Raw genomic sequence first — 13,740 nt, forward strand, 5'->3', positions numbered from 1 at the left:
TTTATGTCCGCTCTCTTCCAGTCCCAGCGACCTTCTTCCCTTGTCTCCAGGCCACTTTATCATAGGGAGGCCCTTGACTGCGCTGCCTACGCCTGCCCTTGATGACTGTAAGGAGTACCAGCTAAGGCGTCATGAGCGTCTTGAGAAGATACGGCAACATTTTTGGAGAAGGTGGCAAAGAGAATACTTATCGGAGCTACAGCAGCGAACAAAGTGGCGCACGGACACGTCCAAGCTCAATGTTGGTGATCTAGTGCTGCTCTCGGAGGACCATTCCTCTCCGCTGCAATGGAGGCTCGGGCGAGTGCTGCGCCTTATCCACGGTCCGGACCAGACTGCGCGCATCGCTGATGTCCGCACCGCGAAGGGTTGCGTGCGCCGGCCGCTGGTGCGCCTGTGCCCTCTGCCCACAGCTGAAGAGTTACGAGGTTGAAAGCATAGCTTTCAACGGCCGGGAATATGTTTCCGCGCAAATGTGAATGGACCTGAACTATGTTTTATTTGTTTATCTGTTACGCGGTTATTTAGTCTGTGGCGGTTTTCTTATAATCTGGACCATAGTGCCGTGTATAGTCTGTGCAATCGTATCTATGTTCCTTTGTCTACTTTGTCTATTCTCTATAACTTCCGTCCGATGAAAAGTTCAGTTGAAGCAAGTTGAAGTAACGAGTTAACGACCATCTCTAAAAATATTATAAATCGGTGAGTGGCACCATTATATCCTCCAAAGATATAACAAATGTAATAAACAATATTGATTAATATCAACATAATTATGATTGTAGAATAAACTTCGTATAAGACACCTTTCCTAATCTACATTTGACCTTCCATATATACATACAAGATTGATTTCAAAATTGGCTTAATTTACCTTAGGGCAGTTTAAAATTAACATTAGGGTATCCCTTCACACCTAACCCAGTAACCATAAAGGTGGACCCACACGGCGGTTCCTGAACTCCACCAATATTCATACTAGCAGTCGTCACGAATAAAATATCGTAATTCGGGCCGCCGAACGTAACAGAAGTCACTTGTTGAGCTGGTATTGGCACCTTTTGGAGTATTTTCCCAGTGTTCGGGTCAATTTTGAGAACGCACGACCCTTGAAAAACAGCTAACCATATGTTCCCATCCGTGTCTATGGTCATTCCGTCCGGAATGCCCTCCTGCCCTTTTTCTTTTATATCGAAAATGTAGGTTTTATTGGCTGAAAAGAAAATAAATAGTCATAACTAAATAAATACGAGTAACTAAGTTAAACATAATTAAGTAAATAACTAAGTTATAAGTGTTCTATTCATTAATTCCATACAATTATGGTAAGCTTTTTGTATCGATAATGCATATTTTACATAAATGTAATGTAATTCGCGTTTAATAAAAAAGGTACTCACATATCTCGCCAGTCTCTATATTATAGTCATATCTCCGGATTTTATACTCCAAAGAGTCGATGTAGTACATGGCACCCTTCTGGACGTCCCACGCCAGTCCGTTGGAGAGGCTGATGGGGGAACACACCTTCACGAGGCCGCGGGAGTCTATGCGGTAGAAGGAACCTTTGTCCATCTGGAAGGAGCCTGGTGGGTCCTCGGCGCCCATTGTTCCTTAAAATAGTAAATGGGCCTTATTATGAGTATGAGGCAAGAAAATATTGACCTAGAAATATTGACTTAGAAGATCGTAACATCTTCAATATTATCTCGGGCGCGGTTGGCAGTAAGTACGGGTGGGTTCCGTGCTTCGAAATGCTTGTAAAGCCGCCCACAGTGGTTGCTGTTATTGGAAGGCACCCGCTAAAGCTTATCGGAGTCAAAGGGTAAAAATGGAACCCTATTACTAAGCCTTCGCTTTCTATGTCCGTCTGTTACAGGACTCTATCTCTTGAACCGTATTAGATAAATATATATATATATACGTGTCGAATAGATAACCTTTCTTCCTTTGGGAAGTCGGTTAAAAAGCTTGAATATTTTAACATACATATCTAAAATTACGGTACACAACTGGTTTTGAAAGAAAACGGATAATTTAGTATTTAATATGCAAATTGCTTACACTGACTTACTAGTTCTATCGTATAATTACAGTAGCTTCGTACCTGCAAACAACCTGCCCCGCGGATCAGCTTTCCCATCATTAATCCTTGTGCTAGGCACATCCTGGTCTACCTCCCCTAAGTCCTTCACTATCCGGGTCTGGCTGCCTTCCTGGCCGTCCCATTCCACCACCAGGAACCGCCTCTCCACGCCCACCACGAACTGGTTGATGGCGCCTTCCACTGGCACTATGAACCCTACTCGTCCATCTGGAAATTGTTAACTTTTAATAATACTTCTTCGTCCGTCCGAGCCTCGCGCATGACAGGATTATCTTATATATAACATTCTCGTGTCACAATGTTAGTTACCATACTCCTCCGAAAGGGCTTTACCGATTTTCACCAAATTTTATATTCATATTCAGTAGGTCTGAGAATCGGCTACTATCTATTTTTCATACCACTAAATGATAAGGGTTGTTCATCCTTAAGATTTTTTTATTTATATGGTAACATAACGTTTGCCGGGTCAGCTAGTAATTCATAATAATAAATAATTAATAATAAAATAAACATAATAAACACTTTCTACACTCACAGCCCCACACTAGGATTCGCTGTGCCGTGAGTGCCATGCACACAAACAAAGACGAATACACAAACACCCAGACCCAGAAACAGAAATCTAAATTCATCATTTAGATATCTGTCTGGCCGGGAATCGAACTCGGGACCCTCTGCGCGTCAGACCAGTATGGTAACTTCTCCGCCACGCGGGTCGTCCATTAATGTAATTACTTTATAGGGATATTGTCTAAAAACTTACTTATTTTTGTTTTCGTTTCAGGGCTGAAGTATGATAGCTATATTTTGATTTTATATGATATTTATCACGAAGCTTATATAGCTAGCGTTTAATTTACGAAGAAATCTATGGAACCCGAACGGACTTCTTGAGATAGAAGAACTATATTAATTATATTATACATCATTCTATAATAGTGAGGGTAGTACTCAATAAACAACTATGTACTGGTTATAAAAAATAGATGTTGCAGTATGTATTTTTGATGCGTTTACAACAAATAATTCATTTGGTAGTTAGTTAATTAATAAATATCTTTTGACTGAAAATAATTTCAGGATTTTAAAATTAAAATTTCCTACGGAATACTTATATTTAAAATATTTCTATGCATACTGCCGTATTTTTATTATTTTGGTAAACAAATAATTAAATAATTATCGCTTACAATTATAATGTTATTAGTAGGTACAAATTTACACTAAATAAGTACTTACTCTATAATGTTGAGAGATATTTAAATACTAAAAAAAATTACACATTTACTTCAAATCCTATTATATATATAAAATGCATTATCCATACATTTCAATATACTGATTTATACTTTATTCGATGTTAAATATTATATCTATGTTATTTACAATCATAATTACTAAATATAGGAAATTTTAAGTAATAAAATAAACTATAAACTAAAAAAGGACTTATTTACAAAATATACAAGAAAATTATAAATAAAATAAGCCATCTAAAATTTCCGTGTGAGGCATGGTTCCCAAAACGATGGCGGCGTTTCCTTGCTGCACGGCAAGACTTAATCTTTGTGCAAAATAGCCGCCAGCTTTTTGGTCACCGGAAGCAGTGACAAGTTTGGCCGACATATCTGACATGAATTTTTTCATGTCAGATGACCATGGACCCATTGTCTCTAAAGCAAGCGCCGCAAACAAGTAATTGTCTAATAAATTACTATATTTACGACGCTTGAGAGTCTGGGCATGGTCGGCTGCAGCCCCCGCTTTCACTGCTAGCTAGGTGTGAGGGGGCTAAAGTATCAACGCACGTTGCGTCCCATATCAGGGGTCGTCCGAGACTCCATGGAACTAGAGTGATTCCATCAGGTCTCTTGCCATCGTCTCTAAAAAGACCTGGGGGTTCTAAAGTCGCTGGTATAGAGACGGTAGCAAGAGCCCGACGAATCAAACTGTTCAGAGTCCCGTGACGATATAGCCTGCCGGCACTCCTGATACAGGACAAGCCATGTCGACCCAATGTGTCCACCTCCTGCCCACACGGACAAAAGTGAGACTCGCAAATCTTGGCACCGAGCCGGAGACCTATAGAAATGCGCAACGTTATAGGATCCAGCACGGTGCCAATATTGTTGGAAGGGAGTGCGTGTAGCCAATGTCCTGATTCACTTTGGGCAACAGCTAATAAACGGGCCCTATCAGAGTTGTCAGAACATCGTTCCAGAAGACAGGCAAAAACAGACTTAAGAGCCGGTGTGTCCCAGACGGATTGCTTGGTTTTATCTGACAAAGATATATCCTCAGCCGGAAAGCAACCACTCCAGGCCTCCTCAGCCTCTGGCATGTACGTCACCCGAACATCATCCAAATTAGTGTTTAATATATCTGAGATGAGGGCGATCGTACTATGACAAGAGGCCAAGAAAGCCGGAAGCGCTAAACTTTCCGTGGTGCGGACACCTATGCCACCAAACCTAACCGGAAGAGTTGCCTGCATCCAGGAACGATCATCAAATTTTAAATTTAGAATTTTGGATAAGCAATTTTGTAAAAGCGTATCTAATATGTGAGTGACAGATGGGAATTTCCAAAATGGACAACAACGAAGTAAGTACAAGAATTTTGGTGCGAATAAGCAAAGGCGCAAAATGTAAATAGCCATATGTGGTTTTAAATCAAAGAGTCGCTCTGAAATATTTTCAAAATTATGTAATTTTGAATTTACAATGGGTAAAAATGCATCATCAAATATTGGAGCACCTAGAAGTGTCAAATTTTCTTTTTCTAAAATAGATATGTTAGGTGATATTGAAGCGAATTGACCATATATATGATGGCATTGCTCAACAGATAATTTTTCCGAAAAGAATATTTCACATTTATTAAAATTTAAACTCAAACCAATTTTATTAAAATGATGGATTATGATTCTTAGGTCCTCCAATACAGTTGACGCATTTCCTCCCAAAGAACCATCATCAAGGTACCATACATTAAATTTTGAATTTAGTTGTGTAATAATTGGTTGTATTGCCAGACTAAAAATTACTGGGCCAAGAGGGTCGCCTTGCTGACATCCCACACATGATTCAATGACATTATCACCAAATAATAATTTTGAGGGGGTTCCATAACATTGCCACATATATCCGAAAATGTCAGGCATTTCTTTTTGAATTTCTGTAAGAAGGGCCCCCCTATCTACCGAATTAAAAGCATTTTTAACGTCTATTTTAAGGAAAACGTCATAATCATTGTTACTTAAAAATGTGCGAGCAGCGTGTACTGCTGCTTCGCAGCCACCCTTGACTCCGAAGCCGAGCTGCCGCGGCTTAAATCGCGTCGCCAATAACTCACTATAGTTACGGCAGCACAACTTCGAAGCCAATCTTCGGAGCGTGCACCCAACAGCGATGGGTCGAATGCCCCCATCCTTCTTTTTGAGAGCCACGAGGTTGGCCCCGTAAAGTACAGGCGTAATTTCGGGAGGAACTGCACCTGCCAACATTATGTTAATGAGGGCAGTGAGCTCCTTCACCAAATTTACGCCTGCTTCACCTAAAGAGGGATCTGTAAGGTCTTTTAGATGTTGCGGTGTAAGGCCGTCTAAGCCACCAGCAGATCCATTTGGAAAAGAACGGATAGCGGACTTGGTGGCTTCCTCGCTGACTCTCAAGAAGTCGCGCTGTGAATTGGGCAATGGGCTAGGAAGCTGCGAAGATGTGATCGGTGTGGGATGCTTCTCGCGAAGTGCCCCAAGCGTTTCAGATGAGCGCGTAGCCATAGTGTCTTCCGAAAATAAAATTTTTGCAGCACCTTTAACGTCTCCATCGGAGAGTTTGTTTTCAACTAATTTGAGAATGTTATTACGTAAGGAATTGAAATTGACAGAAGACGTATTTACAGGAAGAACGTCTTGAGTAATATTGTGTTTAATTAAACTAGTTAGTGTTTGGTTGTGAGATCTATTATTTAAATGTAATTTTTTATATGTGAATAATAAAAGGTCTTTCCATGCATTGAAATTATTTTCTGCGACTACTCTGGCCACGTGCTCATAAAGACACACAGCTACGGCATAACGCGCTCCTTTAGGGATACGTTTGACCACTCTGATGTTATGTTTAAGACTTGCGAGTCTCTTGTGTAATGGTTCGTCATTACGGTCCCCATCTGTATTATTTATGTAATTTGAGAGCAAAGGTAGATTTATTGATTCTATACGAGGGACATGAATGCGGCTGCAATGGATTTTTAACCCGCGTTGGCCTTTATAAAATTTGTTATCAGCACAGATGGGGCATCGTAATAACGAATCACTAGACATCAATTAATTTATAAAGAACAAAATCTACAAAAAAGCCCTGTACAAATAAAAACACTTCATACAACTAATACTTATACTAAAACTTATAATTTATTTAAAATAAATATACTATAATATATTTATTTATATCATTTATCTGATTTTTTTTCGAGAAATAGAAATGTCAATATAAAAATTGCGAATGTGTATTAAATACACATTTATATTTTATTAAGTTCATAAATCCTGTCATATACTTAATAACACATTAAAGAAAAAAAATATAATTGTAAATTGAATTGTTTCTTTTATAAACAGGTTTAAACATTAAATGCGTTTTCCTATAAGCCTTCGTTTTTGACATGCCGCTTTATACTTTCTGACCGTCGATTTAAGTGTGTATTTCTAACTCGACATGTTACAAGCAACGCCGAAGATAAGTTAATTTATGACCATAGATAAATACTAATATGACGATGTCGTTCGTGACCACTGGTGTAGAAGCGTGAGAACAAAATATGATTTTGTACGTATGAACCATAATACCTATATTCAACCAGTTCGTCGAAATTTGAAATAGGCTCCGACGACTTGAAAGCTACAAACAAGGTCATTTCTTTCGTTGCTATCTATACATAAAAAATGGCATGAACTTGTATAGGTACCAATGCTGTATAATTTTAAAATGTCCATCCTCAAATTTAACAAAAAATAACCGTTTGAAGGTAGCGAAAAAACATAAAACTATGATTTTGCGAGACTGTTGTATAAAAATAAATAAGTAACGTTTTATACATTTAAAATCCCACAATAATTCTCTGTATCGTAAGTATCGGGGTCCCATACTTAAAATGATTACAAAAATACTTAACTTGGAATAAAATTAACAGCAGTTAGAAAAGATATGGAAATATTTACCAAGTTTAGTCTTAGTGTGTTCCCCGGTGGCCGGCAGGTACCTGTGGATGGTGCACTCGTGAATGCTCACGAAGAAGAGCGCCTGCTGCTTCTCGTCCCAGTGGGGACCCTCCCCCAGGACGAGGGGGTCCGTGATCTTCTCCACTTTTATTGACATCTACATCATATGGTACCATGAAAGATGATAGAATACGAATGATAATATAATAGAAAATTACAAATGCCTCAATAAACAATCCACTCCGAAAATAGAGTGTTGCAAAATAAAGGTGTTAGGGCAGGATAATTTTTCGATATTTTAAAGATGTTAGGGAAGTAGCGCTCAGCACTAACGTGTTGCGCTAATTTGTCGCTGTGGAAATAGGATGACAAAATAAAGATATTCCAATTTTCGATAGTAAAATTTTGCCACAACAAAGTATAGGCCTCAGAATACAATATAGAGAAAGTATTATATAACACCACTCTTATCAATTCGTGCATGTGGTCCACACCATAATGGTGATCTCTCAGACATAATACGGTTCTACATTCTACGCAATGTTTTCTTTACTGCTAAAGGAGATTAAAATAAAATTTGAAAAACCATACACATAATAACGATCAATAAGTAAGTGCATGGAATTGGAATTCTGATAGTATTTATTTGCCACTTAAGTTTAAAATTACTTTATATGAAAATTTGTATGCATTATAGTTTTAAAATTGTTATACATGTACTTGTGTTTAAAGATGAAATTGTATTGCTGTAACGATACAAAGACTCTATTCAGATGCGGAAATTGGTGTTTACTAGTTATGTCGGTATCTGCATAAATTGTACTCTGAGAAGTCTATTACTTCCTACCTTTACATGTCTCCGTATGTATAGGTTTATACTATATTAAATTTAAAAAAAAACAATGTGTAGACGTAAACTTCAAGCTTGTATTACGTGCAAAATACTATTTAATGCTCATTCTGTAACAATTTACTATTTTGATAAATACAATCTGAACTTACTTTCAACACGTAGAGCCAACTCAAATGTGACACAACTACTGAGCAGTGAGCGTGAGCAGTGAGCACCGAGAAAATAATGAAATATGCTTACCTACTTCGATCTTAGGTACCGGGGTACCACATTATACCTACTCGGTCCAAGATAGCCAACCCACATTACATAACGATGTTTTTGTTGATAGTTGATTAACAACGTTCTTATATGTTTATGTGATAATAAGATAACGATCGTCAACGGAAGTTATTATAAATATATAGCAATATACGTAAACATATTATACCGGCATCGTTGTATCTATTGATTAAAATTGATGTGAAGACTTATGTTTATTGTTATAACTATATAGTACCACGGTACAAAAATCTATATATGGTATATGTATTGAGCCAGTAATTGGCCAGTAAAGTTATGTAGAACGATCTTTTTGCCACTCGAAGTGCGCATGCGACGACAGCGACGATTTTGTTATTATGTTCCTGTCAAATTGACAGTGACAATGTCATTTTAAAAATGAATGTTTCCAATGTTGCCGTTATCAAGAAGTGATAACACTGACAAAGTTTTCAAGCAATATATTGCATAGAAAATAAGAGGACATAGGATGCATTTTTAATTTCACAGTTTAGTTTTTTCCATACGCTTATACATGAAGCACAAGTCTAGCACCCTGGTCTGAAGAGACCCAAAATAGAGAATGTTTCGTCTGAATCAAAATGACAAATACGTAGTGTACATTTTGTACAGAATTTACCCAACTAGTTTAATCAACGCAAGTGAACCCGTATCTCAAAGTTTTATTAAAAAAATAAACATATAAATAATTTATAGTTTACCAATTTAACAGTAAATTGTAGTAAAACTAGAAAAACAAATAGTCACCAAAAAAGTCATATTTTCTTAACATTTCAACTGCATATAGATTCTAAAGACAATCGTTCTGAACAATCTGAAAGTTACCATTATGTTTATTTAGAATTATGGTTAACTACGGGGTGTGTAAATAAAAAGACAACATGAAAATCAGTTTACATTTATTAGATGGAATTTGGAAAAAAATACAAATAACATCTCAAAGGCGGACTTAGCTTTGAGCTCTGTATAATCACACAGTTAATCAAAAACGTACATTATACAACACAATTAAGATGACGGTGTTTTGTTTGGCAGAAGAAAAAAGGTCGCTGCCAATTTTACATAAAAAATAAAACAAAAATGCATTGTTGGCACAATATTTTTTTTGTTGCGGTCCTTAACTGACGACACTTAAAGTACCTACTTAACTGATGGTATACTTAAAAAAAATTAACACTAGACTATGCATTTTACGTAAATAATAATTAACGACTAACATAAAAGACTAACTCCTAGTGATTTTAAAACTAATACTGTTAAACCGAATCTGACGTACACCACACAAATCTTTCTAGGTCACTACTTATGGATTATTTTGTGAGAATTTAAAATAAAAAAAATATACAACAGTTGTACGCACGTACAGACAAACATAGTAAGATCGTTACATAGGTTAAATAAATTTTAAAATCTAATAGATACGTTTAAACGCAGGAACCGTAAAGAACGAATGAGGAAATGTGGGCGAACTGATGGCTTCTAGATTTTGATATTTATTTTTTGGAGGGCGAGATCTATATACAGCGGACATACTGTGTTAAATTCGAAAAGTGAAAAAAGTATGAATATTATTTGAAACGTAAAATTATTGCGGAATTATTTTTTAAATCTTTCTGATATAATTTAGACAAATTTTCGTTGAAAAAGTAACTCAAACCCTTTTTTATATAAATGTTTATTGGAATGTTAATATTTGCAATTTTTATGAAGATCTCGCCCCATCCGCCCACAGAAATAAGAAGACATCCGAACTTTCGCACATACCAAACCTATACCGATAGTTACAGCAATACTTACAGGACATCCAAGACGTTGTTTTTAATATTTGGAAATTATTAGACTTTAATATTCAGTTTTCAAAATGTTCCTAAACTTTAAATTGATTTCGAGAACAAATTAAAACCCAAACATAAACCTGCTAAAAACAATAAACCTATTTCTTCTTTTATATCCTATTTATCATAAATTTAGCCAAACGATGCGGATATTTACTTTCAACCATATTTTATAAATGCATATATCATTGCCTGTAAGTATTGGCTGTAACCAGCAAATCCTACCAAACATTCAATGTTTGTCATCACAGCCAACGCTTCATACACACCAAGGTACAACAATGGTCCGAACACTAATAGTCTAATGGAAATAAACGGAACACAACACTAAAACAACCAAATTCTAACTACTGTGCGATTGGGAATGAAACGACAGGATCTTTTATGTATCGATATATAATTCGCACCTTTTAAATAAAAGAGACATATGTCAAAATTTTGGTATAATTTTGAAATATATCGCTTTACATTGCAAAGGTGCGAAATAATGTAGCAACATTTAGGCAAAAATATTGCCGTGTTTTCGATGAAAAAGGGTCAATATTTCCCAAAAGATACGTAACCGAAAAATGTTTTAATTTCCTTTTTTATTTTTATTTGTTTTATTTTCATATTTTTGATGACCCTTTTAAATCGAAATACAGAGTTGTCAGTAGCAATATACAAAATGTTGGATATATATGTGCTACAGCCGTCACGCCGGATGGGATGTGTTTTGTAAATGTGGGCTACCATGTCCACGACCAGGGACCGCATGGTGTATGCTCCTTGCCAGTCACCGAAGGTATCCATCTCCTAGAACTCTATCGGTTGCAACTTGCTATGTAGATTTGAATGTAAAATCAAATGGTTCGATTTCAATGGTTTTTAAATTATCTCAATGTCTTCCTTTAAATTATCTATTTATCATAGCAAGACACAAGACACGAAAGCAAGGGTAGGATGTCCTCCAGGATTCCAGGGAGAGGAGACTGGGTAGGTGAAATGTCTGGTCTGATCTAGGCTTACTACGTCGAGTCTAAACACATGGTAGCCACGTTGTTTTACCAAACAAATATAATAATATACAAGAAGGCGGAAACTATATTCCCCACGAGAAACTAGTAATTATGTAAATTGTGGTCATCTACTGTTAAATGCAGTTTTTAGAAATTATCATATGAATATAATTTAAATCGTATAAATGTTAAATAAATCTATTATCATTACTTTTTAAGAATATGATAATATTAGAACAAAAACTAAATTATTCTAACAGCTAATCTCTTGAGTTAGACTTGACTATGATTGAAATCCAAAAATAGGAAATAGTGAAACATATTTAAAACAAGTTGTCACTAAAACTAAAAAAGATGTCGATGTCTGGCAATTTGCTCGATGTCCGGCAACTTTGCATTTTACAAGTGTCGGGCGATCTAGCCGCAAAATTGAATACACTTTACATAATTTCTAGTTTCTCGTGACAGAAAATATAAATTAATTAAGTGTAAAGTACAGGTACGGATGCCACTTGTATAGGAGAGGAAAAAATATTTCTCATCAATATATATTTTATAATAGGTATAATTTCTTTTTTATAACATAGTATTAAAGTAATATAGTTTGTTTTCTTCTCGAAAATATAAGGTAAGATTCTTTAAAAATTTTCCAAAAATATAAAAAGCGGAATCTAGTGGCAAGCCGTATTTCAAGAAATAGATAAAATAATATAAATTTGTTTTGGCACTGAGAAAATACAAAAATGACCATTTAGCAAGGCATGGTCAAAAATAATACATTTTTTTCAGAAGTTTAAGGGTAGCGATCGTCCTGCAACTATTATGTATCATGAGGGGCAATCTTCTGTGTAGCATAAGAAGGCTAAAGCTCGCATTGAGCACCTCGGCTGTTTCTTAAAAGGTGTAATGCTCAAGTGGTAACCCGATACATAACGCGTCAATGTTGCAAGTCAATCTCCACCATAAGAGTTCTTAACAATTCGACGATAAAGTACATCAAAATTGTGAAGAAGTTATCTTCATTTAATCGCATCTTTTAAAAGCTTATTAGCTGGCAATACAACACATATAAAAGCGGCGTGGTGCAGCACCACGAAAATTGGCAACGTCGGCCGTAGAAATTTACGTCCAACGCACTTACGTATTTCGACTTTGTGACGACACGCGACTGACAGAAGTTTGTTCAAAAAAATAAAGGGTCTTTTCACACTGTAGCATTACGCTTTACGTCGTCGCGTCGCAACACATCGTTTAGTGGTACGGCGCGTTGGTTCGCTTTTATGTGTGTCGGCCCTAAACGCTTTGCTTTCGCAGTTTCCAAGTTAACGCTAACGTAGATGTCGCTGTGTACCACACAAGATATAAATGCAACGACTAGGTCCGTTCGTACGCAACGTACATTGTCATAGTTATCAACGCCGGATAACTGATACGTCACCGAAATTTTGTCATTCTTCGAGTCCCTGTACCGAATCTGATTCCTAACCATACAGCGTCCCAATCTAAAAATAGATGGCAATCCTCTTAGTTATTATTCCTAGACAAACTATCCCTTATTCCTATATATTCCGTTGTTATCACTTCCAAAAGCTTATCGATAATTTTTATCGCTCGTAAATGTTACACTTAATTTTACGAATGTGGCTCTCCCATTATATTTAGCGACTGTACTAATTGTATTTATCACAACATAACAAACTAATTAACTAATAAACATAGTTTTTTCAGTCGAAATTATCAATTTCAAGTATTGTGGGTTACTTTTTGCATTTGAAATTGGTTACTTGACAATATATGCAAAGAAAAAGATTAATAAAAGAACTTTTGTCACGTGAAATTCAGCATATATGTTCTGACGCCAAAATGCTTTCACTTCACTATTCCATTGTTTTATAATTAATCAAAATGGGTAATTATTTATTACATAACAAGCTTTAGGAGTGAACTCTAATACTATTATTGTTACAGTTTGAATACTGCGTTATATTAAAAAAGGTAAGTACCCACTACAATAAGCGTTTTGATAATTACGTATATGTATTTATAATCAATAATATTTATCAAATAACATTTTCTTGATAAAATACAACCAGTACATACACAAAACAAGATGGGCTCACCATATATACGTATGACTACCCAAGCACCAACATTTCGTAGTTCCCTGATGAGATCAAAGGGGACATGTGTTTGGCGCATCCCCTAGAGTTTCTGATCGAACGGAGATTCTACCTCTATGATCGAGCAATTGAGATCTGTGTACAACGTAAACCTATAGCCTTCGGGACATGAAGCTATAACATTACACGTGATACGGCGACGAAGATGTTAAGTTGCGACGTCGTGTATTGCCGTCGTGTCGTGATAATCGACGACGTGCATCGAAAAAAACACGACGTGAAATGAGAGTACCGGGCTCATCGTTTTCTTTCCATCATGAA

At 36.4% G+C, this 13,740-nt stretch overlaps 1 protein-coding gene across 3 annotated transcripts; it reads right to left on the reverse strand.

Moving 5' to 3' along the window:
- Window positions 1-743: 743 nt before the first annotated feature.
- Window positions 744-8,807, reverse strand: LOC140744706 (regucalcin). Of its 3 annotated transcripts, none has more exons than XM_073076335.1 (5): window positions 8,615-8,807; window positions 7,332-7,488; window positions 2,108-2,314; window positions 1,401-1,613; window positions 744-1,213 (listed from the first exon to the last, which is right to left on the reverse strand). In XM_073076335.1, the coding sequence occupies exons 1-5, from the start codon at window positions 8,618-8,620 to the stop codon at window positions 876-878; spliced, it is 921 nt and encodes a 306-aa protein (XP_072932436.1). In that variant the 5' UTR covers window positions 8,621-8,807; the 3' UTR covers window positions 744-875. The 3 variants fall into 3 exon arrangements, with proteins under 3 accessions (XP_072932436.1, XP_072932439.1, XP_072932437.1); XM_073076338.1 differs by having other exon boundaries at window positions 8,425-8,807; XM_073076336.1 differs by having other exon boundaries at window positions 8,334-8,807.
- Window positions 8,808-13,740: the final 4,933 nt, after the last annotated feature.

Source organism: Epargyreus clarus, unplaced genomic scaffold (genome assembly GCF_041222505.1).
Source record: "Epargyreus clarus isolate Ecla_fem2 unplaced genomic scaffold, WU_Ecla_fem_2.2 ptg000009l, whole genome shotgun sequence".
NCBI lineage: Eukaryota > Metazoa > Arthropoda > Insecta > Lepidoptera > Hesperiidae > Epargyreus > Epargyreus clarus.